This window comes from Dryobates pubescens, chromosome 10, assembly GCF_014839835.1.
Source record: "Dryobates pubescens isolate bDryPub1 chromosome 10, bDryPub1.pri, whole genome shotgun sequence".
Taxonomy (NCBI): domain Eukaryota; kingdom Metazoa; phylum Chordata; class Aves; order Piciformes; family Picidae; genus Dryobates; species Dryobates pubescens.
In genome coordinates this window covers 6,696,876-6,713,127 of record NC_071621.1, presented here as the reverse complement: position 1 = coordinate 6,713,127, position 16,252 = coordinate 6,696,876, and the positions used below count along the sequence as shown (strand labels likewise).

At 38.7% G+C, this 16,252-nt stretch overlaps 1 protein-coding gene and 1 non-coding gene across 2 annotated transcripts in view; both read right to left on the bottom strand.

The window, feature by feature from the left end:
- The window catches only part of PPP2R3B (protein phosphatase 2 regulatory subunit B''beta), a 62,297-nt gene that overhangs the window by 22,400 nt on the left and 23,645 nt on the right, over nucleotides 1–16,252 (bottom strand). Inside the window, exons 2-5 of the mRNA XM_009902605.2 lie at nucleotides 5,371–5,556; nucleotides 3,566–3,669; nucleotides 2,909–3,011; nucleotides 1,753–1,827 (exon numbers count right to left, since the gene is read on the bottom strand). Coding sequence (XP_009900907.2) covers nucleotides 1,753–1,827; nucleotides 2,909–3,011; nucleotides 3,566–3,669; nucleotides 5,371–5,556 — 468 coding nt within the window. The remainder of the gene's footprint in view (nucleotides 1–1,752; nucleotides 1,828–2,908; nucleotides 3,012–3,565; nucleotides 3,670–5,370; nucleotides 5,557–16,252) is intronic.
- Nucleotides 2,519–2,591, bottom strand: TRNAF-GAA (transfer RNA phenylalanine (anticodon GAA)). Its single transcript has one exon. It is a non-coding gene; the product is annotated as a tRNA-Phe (tRNA).

Here is a 16,252-nt window from a genome sequence, read left to right as displayed (position 1 = left end):
GTAATGTCTTGTTTGTCAGGGCAAACATTTCTAATATATTTCAGCTTTATCTTGGATATATCTACATAACCTTACCACTAGACTAACCAACACTGTATCCTAGTAGACAGAACTGATTGCTTCTGTGGTTGAACGCCACTTAGGAGACATTTGCTTCACTGAAGAGATGTATGGAAAGTATGTTTGCACACACATATATACAGGCATACAGCAGAAGAATGCATCATTTAGTTTGTAACGGGAAGTTAGCATGAACAGACATTAATTCTTAACTGCAATGCTTACAAAATCCTTTAGATAAAACTTGGTGTCACCAGGTAAAGCTAACTGAAACAGGCATGAAACATCTTTCATCTGAAATAATCTGTAATTATTACCAACAACTTGCAGGACAGAATTTTACAAGACTACTGGGCAACAGTTACTCCATCATAAAATAGGACAAGAGCAAGCAGAAAGTCTTTTTGCCGTTTCTTGATCTTCAGAGTAGTATTTCAAATGTTGTTGCTCTAGTCTTAGCAGTACTAGCTCATTTTGGGGATTTTTTGATTAAACACTGCTTTCTGCTGAAGACTACACTAGTCTAATTACTAATTAGTAATCTATTACTAATACTATTACTATCTATTTACTAAGTTTGTTAGTGAGGTACTGCCAGCACTAAATTATTCAACATTGCTAGACCCAGGCCTACTTGAATAAGCAGTTTCTCCAAAGTGAACTAACTGGAAATAAGCAGGACCTCCTACGGTCCTTCAGGATAGGCAGCAAGCTCCCCCAATGTAAGCAGAGCAGGCTTTGATCTAACCCAGAATCCATTAAGAAAGAAAACTATTTACAGATAGAATATTTTCTTCAGTCACATCTGACAAGAGAGTTCGGGAAGCTCACACAATCACTACAACAAGAAGCAAAACCTCATGTTGCAGGCCATACTTGGTAGGCTGGCCAGTCCCTATAAGATGATGAGCAACCAAAACCAAACAGTTTCAAAAAAGCTTTCACCATTTTGGTCTGGGTCAGACTATAAACAGGATAAAAGATAATAAATTCTGGGTTGGTTTGGGTTTTTTTTGAGACTATTCATTAAGCTGTTTTTCATGTACACAAAGAAAGTGAACTTCATGAATGCCATTTTGAAGAATTTTAATCTTTTGATACTTCAGTGGAATCAGCTGTCTAGTCTACAGTTAACAAAATTTAATGTCACTGACTTTTTTCCCTTGAGTACAGAAAGAGCACTTCAGTCACATTATCCTACAAAGAGAGAAATGGAACTTTTCATGTATAAAACCTGCTCAGAAAGAAAAATCCCCAGAGAGGGAAAGCATCAAGCAGCTTCAATATTATCATTATTTTACTTAATACTGAACATAATCACATTAATATAGACCTTTCACTCAAAATTCCATTAAATTAATACCAGAGTAAGGTCAGGATTCTAATGAGTACAGTCCATAGCCACTGTTTTAGATAACAGTCTGCTCTTCATTTGATCTTCATTAACTTATCCTACATTACTACAATTCAGTGATTCTCTTTACTTTGTATTTAGTTCAGCAATTTCTTATAAGGGTTCAGGAGAGATATGACAGTTAAGAAATGGAGACTTTCTCCACAGGATGTAGAAATGAGATTGATAGCATGCTCAACTTTTTCTCAAACCAACAAACAGATATTGACTCATCTTTGCCATGTTGATTTTCCTATTTAATTGACAATGAATAGCTTTTCCAAATAGAAATCACTTACTGTGGTAATGTACCGAGAATGAAATTCAGATGCTTCTTTCAAAAATGACAGGCCAGGATGACTATTCACCACATCCTGCAAAAAAAACAGGAATAAACAAAATCCCAAACATTATTCATTACTGACTATATAAAACAATTAGCACATCTGCTTCCTTAACCAAAACAGTTCAGCTAACACAATCATAAATGGTAATTTAATTTACAACATGCTTTGTGTAAGTAACACTGCTGACTTCTTAAACATAAAATTATCTTTTAAAGAAGCCACATTTCCTATTTTAGATAGGTTGAAGACTTTTGGTGTTTGCTGCTCTTTGAGAGAGGCTGTATGAGGTCTTGAATTCATACACCCCTTTCACAGTATAACTAAGGTTGGAAGAGACCCCAAGGATCATCAAGTCCAACCTGTCTCGATAGACCTCACGACTAGACCATGGCACCAAGTGCCACGTCCAATCTCCTCTTGAACACCTCCAGGGACTCCACCACCTCCCTGGGCAGTCCATTCCCGCTCGGTGAAGAACTTTCTCCTCACCTTGAGTCTAAACCTCCCCTGGCACAGCTTGAGACTGTGTCCCCTTGTTCTGGTGCTGGTTGCCTGGGAGAAGAGACCAACCCCTTCCCGTCTACAACCACCCTTCAGGTAGTTGTAGAGGGCAATGAGGTCACCCCTGATCCTCCTCTTCTCCAGGCTAAACAATCCCAGCTCCCTCAGCCTCTCCTCATAGGGCTTGTGCTCAAGGCCTCTCACCAGCCTTAACTGCTGCCAAAACCCGGGACCGAACCAGGGACCTTTAGATCTTCAGTCTAACAGTCTCCCAACTGAGCTATTTCAGCTCCTTTTCCTTTGCCCTCCAAAGGCCCTCCTTGACTTAACATCAACTGCCTTCCTAATCTGTATGGATTCATTCTTCAATGCATACACTATACTTGCACACAATTTTAAATCCATGCACCCAACCGTAGCTCTTAAAAACCACACATAACTGATTAACTGTAAAAGTCACTACCTAGCAACTCAGCGGACTGCACAAAGTGAGTTACACGAAATATCAATAAACTTCAATGAAAACCATGAGAAAGCATGTTTAGTTCAAAAAAATGCAGTTCATCAGTTTGTTGTGTTTCCAAAACTAGTTTCAGTTGCAATTTACTTGTAAAAAAGGAATGAAGTCTTCTTGCACCAAGTAGTTGCATCCAGGGTTCATTAGAAGATGAACAAACTTTGCAGCATCATCATAGCAGGTCTGAAGTATTCTGAAATTTAAATATTTCCATTTAATACTCTACACAGAAAATGACTTGTGCCCCCTTGTATAGTCATCCTAGAGGAAGGCTTACGAAATTGCAATCACAGCATTTAATGCAAAAGCTGATTACTAATCTCAGATTATACTCCAAGTGAATTTATCAAAGCTGTACTGTCTCATACACTTACATTACAGGAGGTGGGTACACCATCTTACTGATCACATGAAAGGACAGTAAGTTAGAACTGGAAGGAGGACTAGAAAGAACAAAAAGAAAGCATTGTGTCCAGACCTGGCATCTAAGAGTCAGGGCCACAGCTTTCCCTTTTCCCATAAACAGCCAGTTATCTACCAAATATTTTTACATCTATAAAGCCCTGTAAATAAAGATCAGTTTATGTTAAAGTGATGATGTAGTTACATTTTTCCAGGTACAAATTTTCTGTCAATGGCTGGTTATGGGAAAGTGTTTTATTTCCCTTTACAGACTGGATCTCAGAGCTTAAAATACCACATTTCAATTACAAACATTGCAGCACTTCTAAAAAGTAATCTACTTACTTCCGCCACATTGCAACAAATTTATGAACTGATACATATCCTGTTCGCTCGCCTCCAGCGCAGTAAAACAAAGGACCTTTCCAGTAAAGGGGGCATTCACAGGCCTAGAATTAAAGCATACATCAAGTCATTTTTTTTATATTTTTGCTTATCTGAGGGTTTCTCCCTTACAAGTGTTAAGAAGAAACCACTAGGGCACGCTTGTTTTTTCAAACTGCTTCTGAAACCAAATATACTTCCCCAAATAATTAATTTCAAGCAACTGCTTTAGCTGAAATCCAAAAATGGAAAGCAAAACACAGGACCAGCTTGCAGCATTCCTAATAGATGAATGCAGTCACATGCCTGCTCTGTCCACACTCCAAGCAGCTGAACAGAGTCCATGCTAATATGCTCTGCTAAAGGGCTGGATATCTTTAAACTGAGCTCAAGACAGCACAGTTACACAGCGTCTGAACCGGAGTAAATTCACATTTGTCTAGCTCACAGGACGGCTCAACTCATCTGCATCCTTGCATATGCATGGAACACCCATCCACTTTTAAGTAGTAGGCCAGCCTGCCCTGAGCAGCAGTTTCTTGCTTCAGGATACTCAGTAGTTACATCTTCACAAATTCAGCGCTCCCACAAATACCTGTGGTGCTGCTTCTGGGTCTGCTCCACGCTTCCTCACTCATAATGGCTAAGTACCTGTCCCTCGCCTACAACCGGCTAAGTACCTGTCTCTCGCCTACAACTGGCTATGACTTGGAGTAGTCACAGATGCCAGCATCTCAGAATCTCATATGGATCTCAAGCAAGACCATGAATAATGCAAGATGTAGAAGGGTATTAGTGCAAAAGGACAGTTACTTCTAATGTGATAGTTTAATGAGCACTTAAAAAAAGAGAAGAAAATACTAATTTGAAGAATAGTGTCCTCAGATCAAGAGACTTTCCCCTGTGCTTCAAGAAGGTGCCATTCACCAGTGAATTGTAAGTGAACCGGACCCTTCCACCTTTCTTGCTAAGAGGGAAAGGTCTCTTCCACCCCTCCCCACTTTTGTGCAGAAAGGCAGGTATCTTATCACTCGGGTTAACAGTGACATAAACAAGGAGTTTGTCAACTCCCAGCTCTACTATTGTGGAAAATTTTTGTTTCTATTTTCTAGACCCTGGACTTTCAATGCAAAGTGACAGGAACAGCAATGAGAACGTGAGGCTTGTTACCAAAATCAAGACTTGCAGTGATATTTCAAGCATGGATTCAATATAACAAAAAGGAAATCTAAGTTTAATTTAGCTAGTTTATTGTCTGTTGCACAGAAGTTGAAAATATTTGCTGCTTTCTAAGCTCAGAATGCTGGCACATTGCCACGACTCTAATTTAGCTTTTCAGTAATAGCTGGACAGCTATAATCTCAAGCTACCAAACCATTCTGTCGGAGGATCAGGACACTGCTGAATGAGAAAACGCAGTGGGGACACCTGAAACCAAAATGTGTGTTAATAGTGCTTTTGCCTTAAGTCTGCTGGTCGACATCAGCAGAATATACAATGTGCCTTTCAGTATTTTCTTGGTTTTGCAACTACAAAAATAGTTCATGTTTTCTTTTTATGTTTGTTTCTTTTAGTGAACAAAATGTAGGGCCATTGGAGAGATCTCTCTGCATAACTGTGCCACAAACAATGTTGAATGTGATGTCTTACTGGTACTACCTTGTAAGTGATGCAAACACAATATGCAAGAAAACAAAACACACAGAATTCGTGTTTTCTTTCCGTAGGTGTACAATACTAAAAGCAGCCAGCCAGCAAGTTCTCACCTTTGCCACCTTCCCCATGTCTTCTAGTGTCGCTCTCTCATTTGGAAACTCCGAGAAAGTTCTCTCAATTTTGGCAATCACAGCATCTATATTCACTTTTTCCTTAGGACATCCTCGAGGAAAATAGAAAGTTGGAATGTTTTGGCTAAGCGGCGGTGGCAAAGTTTCTTCCTTCTTTGTCTGAACCTAGATAGACAAATACACATTTGACAGTCAGGTACAATGAAGTCACACAAAACAGTCATTCCTCAGGTGACTCGAATCGCTTGTTACGGTATGTTACAACACACCTTCAGAAAGATTTCTGATGATAGGTCGCATAGGCTGTTTGTGAATGAGAGCACACTAGAAAAATTCATGAGTATTTCCAAAAACTGTCATTTAGAAGATTTCTAGGAGGCTAAAAATTTCATAAAAACAGCTTCAGTCTTCAACATATCAAGTTTCAAGCTTAATACACTAGACAACTTCCTGGAGACATCTGAAATAGCTCAGGTTATATTATAATTTTCAGAAAAAACCCAAACCCTTTAAGTTCTACCTTAACAGACATATCATGAAAGAATTTGCTTTTGAAAGATTGCCAGCTCCAAAGCTTCAAACTTTTGAAATAATCATGACAACTTTATTACAAATCACCAACCTGTTTAATTCAGTTACAGTGAGGATTTCTTTTTTTAATCTTAAAAAATGATTGATTTTATAAAGGTAGAAAATGATTCCTTCAGGGGGATATCTTGGTACAATGCATACAATTATGGCATGAGAACTTAGAAATCTGTTTCTTGAGAATGTGTGATATACCATACTACTAAAATAAATCACTTAAATGCATTTAGCTTAGGTGTAGAAGAATTTAGCGTGCACTTAGTTTCCAAAGGAAAGACCAGAGTAACAAAGAAAACAAGCCAAGTAAAAAAAGAGTTATATGGCAACTCAAAATTAGCAATTAAACACAAAGTCTTTCATCCCTAGGCCACTATTCCAATGTAAAAACAATGCATAGTGCTATATATAGTGGCTCATCCTAGTGTTAAATTTGTTCAAGATTCTGAATTTCATCTCTAATTTCCAACTAGAATTTGGGAAAAAACCTGCAAGCCTCCAAAACTCCAACCCTCATTTTACTCACCAGTGTTGTCAAAGTGCCTATATAGATACCTAGTTTTCCCACCACAATCAAAGTCCTTCCATAAGGCAGCAAAAGAACTAGACAATTTCAGATAGCACATTTTGTTTTGCAGGCTTCCAGACCCAGAAAGCCTTCACTGGAATGCTACACATGCAAAACAAAGCCTGAGTTAACCTTTCTTTCCCCTCCTCTGCATGTGAGCCAGCATTCGTGTCCACAGCTGCAGAATTACCTCAGAGTTACAAATTTTGTTTCACAGAGGAAAAACGTTACTTTCAGCTGTGACACCTAGAGTCAGTATCTGTCATTTCCTAAGAATACTGTAAATCACAACTTTTGGTTCCTTGTCATTAATTCAGTGGTCCAGTTAATGAGGCTTCAGCTTCGAAAAAGAGTGCCACAGGGCATCAAAAATCCCTCCTGCTGCAGACTCCCAAATTTTGGGAAGTATAAATACAGCAACATTTTATTATCTAAGTGATATTACCACCAGCACTACTACTAATATATGTAATTGGATTAACACCGTGTTTCATTCCAGAAGCCCAGCACTCTAGTAGAGCCCTAGCAGCTACCCTATGCAAAACCTATTCTTTGGACTGGTACCACAGTGCCAGAAAGCTAGCAAGCCTTTGAGCATTGGCAATCCAGCCACTTACTACTTCACAAAAATCAGACTGTTATGTAAATTCTAAACAACAAGGTCATTTTATTTCCATTTCCTAATTTACAGGATCTGCCTGGATAGGTGCTTGCACATGAGCTGCTCACATTGCTACCCAAGTGGTAGGTGTTCCAGTTCTCCCAAGATGCCCCATGAAGTGCTCCTTTTGAGAAAAGGGTAAGCGTCCCTGCGAGGCTACTAACAACCCCCTGAACAGGGCCAGAGGGGAAGACTACATTGGAAAAGGTTCCAAGAGGTACAAAAAACTATCAGCACAACTATCTGTTCATCAGAAGCTTTCCATTTTTTCAGAAACTACTAATTTACTTCAGAGACCTCAGAGTACACAATAAATTATTCTCACTAATGCAGGTTAAAAGCTGTTCTTAAACACATGTGGAGGTCTCAGTTCGGGATTTGTGGTAAGACCTATCCTAGCATGTGTAATTTCCTTAGGTCTTGTCTAATGGAGTTATGTAATGTAAAGCCTTCTAATGTATTTACTTTTCATCTTTTTGTCTGTTTTAAGCATGTTCCAGACCACAATTACGAGGAAGAAGTTCAGTAAGAAATGCAGAGCAGAAGACAGACATATAGGGGAAGAAAATGTATTTTCCCAAGATTACAATGTTGTTTAAGCATGACTGAGAATTCAGCATGCTTAGTGTTACAAATACAAAATAATTAATCTTCAAGACAGCATATTTATTCAGCTCTAAAAGCAAGTATAGAAGGTCAATGGCATCCTGGCCTGCATCAGGAACAGCACGAGCAGAGAGGTCATTCTGCCCCTGTACTCAGCACTGGTTAGGCCACACCTTGAGTCCTGTGTCCAGTTCTGAGCCCCCCAGTTCAAGAAAGATGTTGACTTGCTGGAATGTGTCCAGAGAAGCGCAGCAAAGCTGGGGAGTGGTTTGGAGCACAAGCCCTATGAGGAGAGGCTGAGGGAGCTGGGGTTGCTTAGCCTGGAGAGGAAGAGACTCAGGGGTGACCTTATTGCTGTCTACAACTACCTGAAGGGAGGCTGTAGCCAGGTGGGGGTTGGTCTCTTCTCCCAGGCAACCAGCACCAGAACAAGAGGACACAGTCTCAAGCTGTGCCAGGGGAGGCTTAGGCTGGATGTTAGGAATAAACTCTTCATAGAGAGAGTGATTGGCCATTGGAATGGGCTGCCCAGGACAGTGGTGGAGTTACCGTCACTGGAGGTGTTTAAGAAGAGACTTGATGGGGTGCTTGGTGCCATGGTTTAGTTGATTAGATGGTGATGGGTTGGACTTGATGATCTTGAGGGTCTTTTCCAACCTGGTTAATTCTATTCCATTCCAGAATACAAACCTCGCACTGCAAGACAAAACTCTCCCTATATTGAAAGATGTTACCTATTTCTACATGCTGGCATCTCAAAGATGGTGACAGAAGAAACTATAAAAATGCTTCATTTGCATTATAAAGTGAATGATCACTTCACAATCATTTCTGATAGATTTATTTGGTGCCTACATATAGGCATATAGTGAGAATACCATCTAGGGCACAAATCAAAATGCCCTTGAATATTCCATGTGATATCCAGCAGCCAGCTTGCAGCACAGCTCTTGATCTGCATCTGCCAGGCCAATATTCTGAGCACATTAATGCTTCTTAAATGCCATTAGCAACTTGCAATTGGTCAGGTGGTTAATGTCAGTCAACACTGGGATAAGAGCCCGTAGCAAAGAAAGAAACAGGTCATAATACACTATAAAGTTAGTATTGCATCTCCTCTCTCTCTCCTCACTTTACCAAGAACAGCAAAGGATTCTTCTCTCAGTCTGAATCTCATCTGATGACCAAAAGGCTCCTTGTACAACTGAGCCTGCTCTGCTATATACACGCTAGAGAAGGAATATGTGATAGTAAAAGGGCTCTAAAACGTCACCACTTTCTGCAGTTTCAGCAAGTTATTTCTGTAGATGTACATACTGCATAGCTAATGAAAAAAAATTCAGTTCTGTTATGCCAGGACAATCAAAATGCACAAATTGTGTAACTAGCCTGTTCTAAAAGTAATTATAACTTTAACCAGGGAATTTCTTCATTAACAAGAATGGCTAGAAGTCAAACACTGAATTGTTGACTGGAAAATCTGCAGAAACAACTTAAGTTAAAACTTTAGCTTACTGATACCAGTATTGAAACTGACAAGAGACTGCTTTAGTAAGCGCAGATTTCCCCTACAACTTGCCAAGAAATAGCACAAACAATAACAGAACTTGAGTTAATGATAGCAGCTGTGCAAGAAGTTTGTAAATAACTCAGATAAGGAGATCTGTGCTGCAGTGTTATTAACCTTTGCAGTAAGGATACTGTAAAGTTCAGAATCTAGTCTTATGAAATTGCCACTATAGGTTTTGGTGTGGTTGGTTGGGTTTTTTTGGGTAAAGCATGGGAAGCGAGAAGTCCTTGAAAATTCTTTGTAATAATGTAAAACATCTTATGTAAGATTTGTCTGTAAAAGAATAAGAAAACTTTTAATACATAACAGGTTTTCATTCCTGACATACAGAACCATAATGACTCCACTGATATCCAACACTTGCCTTGACTTTTACAAAGGAGGAAGTTTGTATCTTAATGGGGTCCCTGTTAAAAGGGCAAAATTCCCATTTTATTCTGCAATTCTCCAGATGCTTTTCCCCAACTATTTTCCAGAACTTGTTTATAGGAAAGGGACAAAGCCGTTATTATAACTGCAATATAGTAACAGATCAGAGAACATAGACACAACTCTTTCCAAAGACAAAAGTTCAGTCTTCTTGCTAGATAGTCTTCTGCCTAACAACAGATCAGTTGCACTCAGCAGTTAACTTGATTCTAAGCCAAACTGAAAATGGAGTGGATTTTAAAATGAGGTGCCCTTTTTCCCCTCTCAACTGAAAGAGCTGACACTATGAGGTTCAACAAGAGTCTGTTTCTCAAACAAAAGGGAAGGCGATGCTTGTTCCTAGATATTTTAAGACTATACACTTGGTAAAGTCTAGATCTACATCTACACATAGAGACTACCAACCAGAAGTACTGAATCCTACAAAGGGGATGAGTATGTGGATTCAGATGGAAGGGAATGAAACCTCACTTAAACAGGACTTCTTGGGAAAGGAAACAAGGTAAATGTGTTTATGAATATAACATTTTTTTTTAGACAGCTTACTGATTAAGACACAAGTTCATTGAACTGATTTGGTATCTTCATTGGTTGAACATGACTACAGAAAAAGATAACTTCTCTTAGAAATGCTGATGCTTCCTAGTATGCGATAGACATCAGCATTTGTTATGCCTCTTTGGCTGGAAAAACCCAAACACGTTTAAATCACGCCGACAGTGTTCATTCAGCTCTTGCTCTATTATTTGACATGAATTTCCATTAAGATGCCCATATTAGAAAAAGATCAATGGAGTGCATACAATAGGGTCAAGACAATAGGACCAAAAAAACCCCATAAAATTCTACTTCCCATTTACACCCAAGTTTTTACTAATAAGTGGTAGACCACAATATTAAAAATTAGCATTAAATACGGAAAAACAGTATTAAAGGGATGTGTACCCATTAAATGGGGCCAAGTTTGGTTCAAATACCTAGTGGTTATTTTTTTAAGGGGGTATTAAATAAAAATAAATGTTGCAATACTTTTCAAATGTGCAATGCATACATTAATCTAGTTCTTCAAAAGACAGAGTCTTTTATTCTTATATACCACACATTGTGCTACCCTTACAGGAGTAAAATGAAGCATATAATATGCTAAGAGGTGTATATAATTTGCAGAGGTGTGCTATTCAGCCTTTTAAATCCTAACATCCGTGCAACCACCCACATACAATGCTTGTAAGTCACCCAGCAAGAGAAGCAGATGCTACATGAAGTTCCCTGCTATATGATAGAAAATAGAAGTCAACACTGAGATCCAAAGGGCAACAGAGTGGTAGTGATGAGACCCAAATGCTGGTCAGCACATGAACTTCCAAATTCTAAGCTTATGCTACACTTTGTAATTTATTTTTTAATGAAAGGGCTCTCCATTAAATTCAGTAAGCTCTTACAGAATAGAAGGTGTCCTACAGTCTATCCAAGTTAACATTTTTCTTACATTCACAATTACCATTTATCAGCAAGCAGGCTCAAAAGCAGTATCTGACCAGCCTTCCACTTGATTGCACAACTAAACATTCCCCTTAGATAAGCAAGGGACAGAATCAGGAGTTTTGTGGAATTTAAGTCTTGAAAACACCTATGCTACTATTGTCCTAGAAAAGAGTTCAGTCTCATCTAGAAGGAGGAGACATTAATTTTGGAAAGAAACCCTGTTTCAACACCTTGAGTGTTTTGTCATGTTGCTTCAGGATAAACAAAGTAAGCTTACTACTAGAACTCCTCTCAGGATGATCTCTAAGAAATCTCTCTTCTGTAACACCAGTTCTCTTGACCTTGTGGTAGACACTCAGATTTCCAATCACCTAAATGAAAGAAATTACGTTTTCCCCTTGTTCTCTGTATGTCCTTTATTAGCCTCTTTATAGCCAAGCTCAAATGATTTATTAATGCAATAGTCCACTGACTGTACCACTTCCCATTCAGCTTGATTGCTTAACAGTACTTTTTCCTCTGTGAAAGATAATCCTTTGACATCTCAAAAGCTTTCAAAATTTGGTTTTTTTCCAAGCTAGATTTCTGTAAAATCTAGTTGTTCCCCTGCAAAATATCTTGAACACAGTAAATTAATCTGAAAGCTTATTGAAGTTTCACAACATGGCATGAAGGAATCTGCACCCCAGTACACCTGCACCTTCCCCTGCACCTGTGTATAGAGCTTATTGTCTGTACCAGTGAAAGTGAAGCAATATGGTGAAGTGCCAAGGCAACTAAAAAACAAAGTTAAAACCACACCTATTTGTCCTCATCCAGACTCATAGAGGTGATTACATTTAGAAGCAGCATGTTTCTGATGCCACCATAAAGAAGATTAGACGAATACTGTGGCAGTGTTGCTTGAAATAAGATTATTTAGGCTTAAAACCTAAAAGATTGTGATTCATCTTGCCCAACTGAGCTGGAACATTAAGACACATCTGAATGAATGATCAAGCTCAGAGATATCTATAGAGAATGAAGGTAAGCTAAAAACATGTGTCAGGGTATATATGCAAAAGTCTTTTTTCTCTGGCAATAAACATTTTAGTCCCAGTTGCTTCCTCCGATGGCAGAGTTCAGTTTGCTATCCTTCAGTCAGTCTGGCAGTTTTGGATGTGCCATATAGACTAATTTTATCATACATACTCTTCTTTCCATGGCAAGGGATAAATATCTATTAATTTTAATCCTGATGGAGCTGTAGACTACTTTACTTTTGCTAGTAGTCTTAACTGAGATAATTTCTTGCATCTCTTTTTCTCTGTAGTCACTTAAAAATTGTGCTACAATGAGGGGAAGGAAATGGAAAAAAATATGTACTCTTCCATAAAGTTCTAGTCATATACCATTGAAAGATAAAAAAGCACTTCAGACAACATTGCTTCTGATTTTATACATACTGGTCATTTGCATTAACACAAGGGAGCAGGATTCAGTAAAAAATGCAGTCTGTTCCAGTTAGCAATTCTGTGTTCCCCTTCAAACAACCAACTGGACAAATATGTTGAGAGGTTCCTGCTTGCATGCCAGGCTGTGCGCTCTCCTCAGGTTTACACAGGTTCACTGCTGTCATTCTCATCTTGTTTATGTCTATTCTTGGCAGTTTACTCTCACACCTGCTTCAGTACAGAAGTCTATGCTCATTTGGCCATGTGATTCAATGCAAGTGATGATCCTCAATACTAAACTAACTTTATTCTAGAGACGGAGCCATACACTGGTCTCTCTCCTATTTTGGCACAGTTAAAGTGCCCTGAGTTTCTAGAATTGACATGGTCCAGCAAATAACAATTTCATGATCAAATCAAGCAAGATTCAGTGAGATTTAGAGCAATCAGTAGTCCAGGATCCCTCTTCATGTTACAACAGTAAAAATGAAATCCAAGGAGAACCCTAAACTTGCACTACAGCTTGGGAAGGAAGAAGAAATATGATGAAATTCAAACTAGAGCTACCTGGTCTAAAAATATATTCAATATCTTATTTCCTAAAAACATATAAAATCATGTCTAAGAATGGATAATTTTTTATGTACTTGGTTTAACTGTATGTCAAACTCATTGTCTTCATAAATCCATAGTGTAAGTTAAAAGAAACAGTGAAACTAACCTATCTATTCCCTCTTCTGTCCACTAACAACCCGAGACAGACAAAACTCTTGGCAATGGGTGGCCAAACTGCAAACAGTAGCTCAGAAGAGTTAGCTGATTGGCATGGGGTTTTTTTTGGGTGGTCTTTCTTGTGTGGTTGGTTAGGATTTTTTAATTAAAAAACGAAACTAAACACAAACAAACACACACACACACCCCAAAACAAACAAACCAAACACCAAACCAACCCAACAAAACAAAAATCCCACAACACCCCAAACCAACTCAATACCAAATTCTGCTGTACCTTTAAAGCAGTAACTCACCACTGATTTGGTCTATGTTGAAAGAACACATCAACTTCAAAAGCAAAGTATCAACCCTTCTAGAGCATCCCTGACAAAAAAGTGTCAGAGTAAGTATCTATATTAATTTTACAATGTAATGTTGTAAAATTCAGCTTATTAGGAAACTAGAGTTCAGGTCTATCTTGTTCCTGAACTACTATTCATATACTAACACCTGATTTTGAGGGGGGAAAGAGGGAGAGAGGGGAGAAGTTGTTTGCTACCCAAAGCTAATGTCTCCTTTTATTTTAAGTCTCAAGACAGCAGAGTAAGAAGTAATTCAGCTAGTTACTCTAAACTGTATGACAACCAGGGAAAGAAACACCACACCCAGTCTGAGTGTGGCAAAAATCCAACTCTTTTCCTCTTTAATTTAACCAAGCCATATTGAAAATGCCAAAATAATCCTCAAGAAAGATTCACTGAAGCCTCAGTATTTCAGCAGAGCACTTTGGTTCAGCTACATAAATCTATGTGGTGCAGCATGTTACTTCTCATGGAAGAGGAGACAGTAGGGTAGTGGTATCCAGAAAATGCTTCCACCCAAGACTATGGATTTCATTCCATACACACCATCTTGCATACTGAAATTAAAAATACATTCAACTAAAAACACATGTAAACCATCAGTGTGGACAAGTCCAATTACATGCCCACAAGCAAAAGTAGCATGCAACAAACAAGCAAGCACAGGAAAACGTTAAAATGGTCAAAGCCTGATTTTCCCTAGTTCAGTGAAAACTGAACTCTCCCTCTGAGATAAATAAGGAACGCTTTTCTGCATGATATTTAACCATTATAGCATGTACTTCCCCATCTCCTCACTTGTGGTAATATAGATGCTACTCTAACAGTTCTCTTACTCAACTTCTACAACCGTTACTTCCGAAATACCAGGATCTTTCTGATTTGTAGTTTGGTACAGCTGACAGACAAATCATGCTGTCCTGCAGGGAACTGCAGGATGCTACTGCAAACACATTATTGCAGTAGAAACACCTCCAAACATAGCTCCATTTGTTTGGTTTGTTGTACAGTCACATAAAGCTTCAGCATCGGAGAAGTTCCAGTTGTGTAGAATTACAAAGAATTCAATGATTTATTCATAAATACCCTGGGGTGAGGATGGAATGGAAGAAGGAAGGGGCAGTTAGTTCTCCCCAAAGCCATAAGCATGAAAGACCTTTTCATGCCCATCAATAACTTGCTTTATTTGCTGACAAAACTGTTACCAAAGGCTTTAGAGGTAGGATCCTCTTACCAGATTGCTGTGGCTGACCACTGAAAATCCTTTTTGTGTCGCCTACATGCCTTGCTAGTTTACAAAAAGGTACTGATTATAGAAATGGAATGGAAAAAAGCCATCATTCTTCAGAAAAACCTACCCTCTGAAAGGCAACTTTTACACTTTAGAGTAAGGCAGAAGTGGTGCAAAAGTATTAGTCACTGGCTGAGTTGTTGTCAAATCACATCCATTTTATGAATTATGTCCAATCAAGTATCCCAGTCACTAATATATCTAGTCTGTCATACAGCTAGAGCTTTCTCAGAAAATACTCCAATCACAGGTTAAATCAGTAGTCCTGCCTTTCACCAGTATATTCTGTTACCCCAACTGTTTTCATGACAGAAGCTGATAAGACCCTCCTAGCACATGATCATTTTAATTGTGCACGGCCAATGGACTGCACCGGATCTCACTACCTGCAAAGGAGTCGTGACTGCCTAAAGATCATTTTAATGGGGAAAAAACTGACAGTCAGTTACACCTGAGGCAATTCTAGCATTTGTTTACAGAAAACAGCTCTTGTTAGGACAGACCATCAGTTCAACATTAAAAAGTAACAAATATGGCTAAGACAGGCATCCATTTAATTCTTAACTCTGCAACAGCTTCTCATCCTTCCATATTTACAACAAAACAAGTGTCAATCACTCAGTGCAACTGAATTTAGGAAAAATCCATGCAAACCAGGAAAAAAACCCCAAAACATCAACACGCTCAGTCTTGTTACTGAGTTGCAGAGTCAACAGTTGGACCAAGTATTCTGTTAACTTCTTGTCTGACAATGCCCCAACAAATTTTGACTTGGACAGTTGTGGTAACAACCTCAAATCCCTCTGATCCTCTAGAAGTTGAAGGACATATCATATGAAGATGTGCCAAACTGATTCAGTCCTTCTAACATACAAAGAACTAGTATTGCTAGTCATAAACACATGCTATTAGTGACACTGGTAATTACAAAGGTGTAGGAAGTACATTAACATTTAGAAAAGGCTAGTGAAACCTATTCTGAGGGGAAAAAAAATAAGTGCAGAGGAAGCTGACATCCAGACTCTTACATCATGCATGCAAGTAAGGTGTAGCAAACTTGTACCATAATGGCTTTTCTACAGAAAGGGCACACACATTTGCATAAATTTATTACCAGTGACAAGCAGATAAAGAAGCTGAGAGACAGCTAATACATT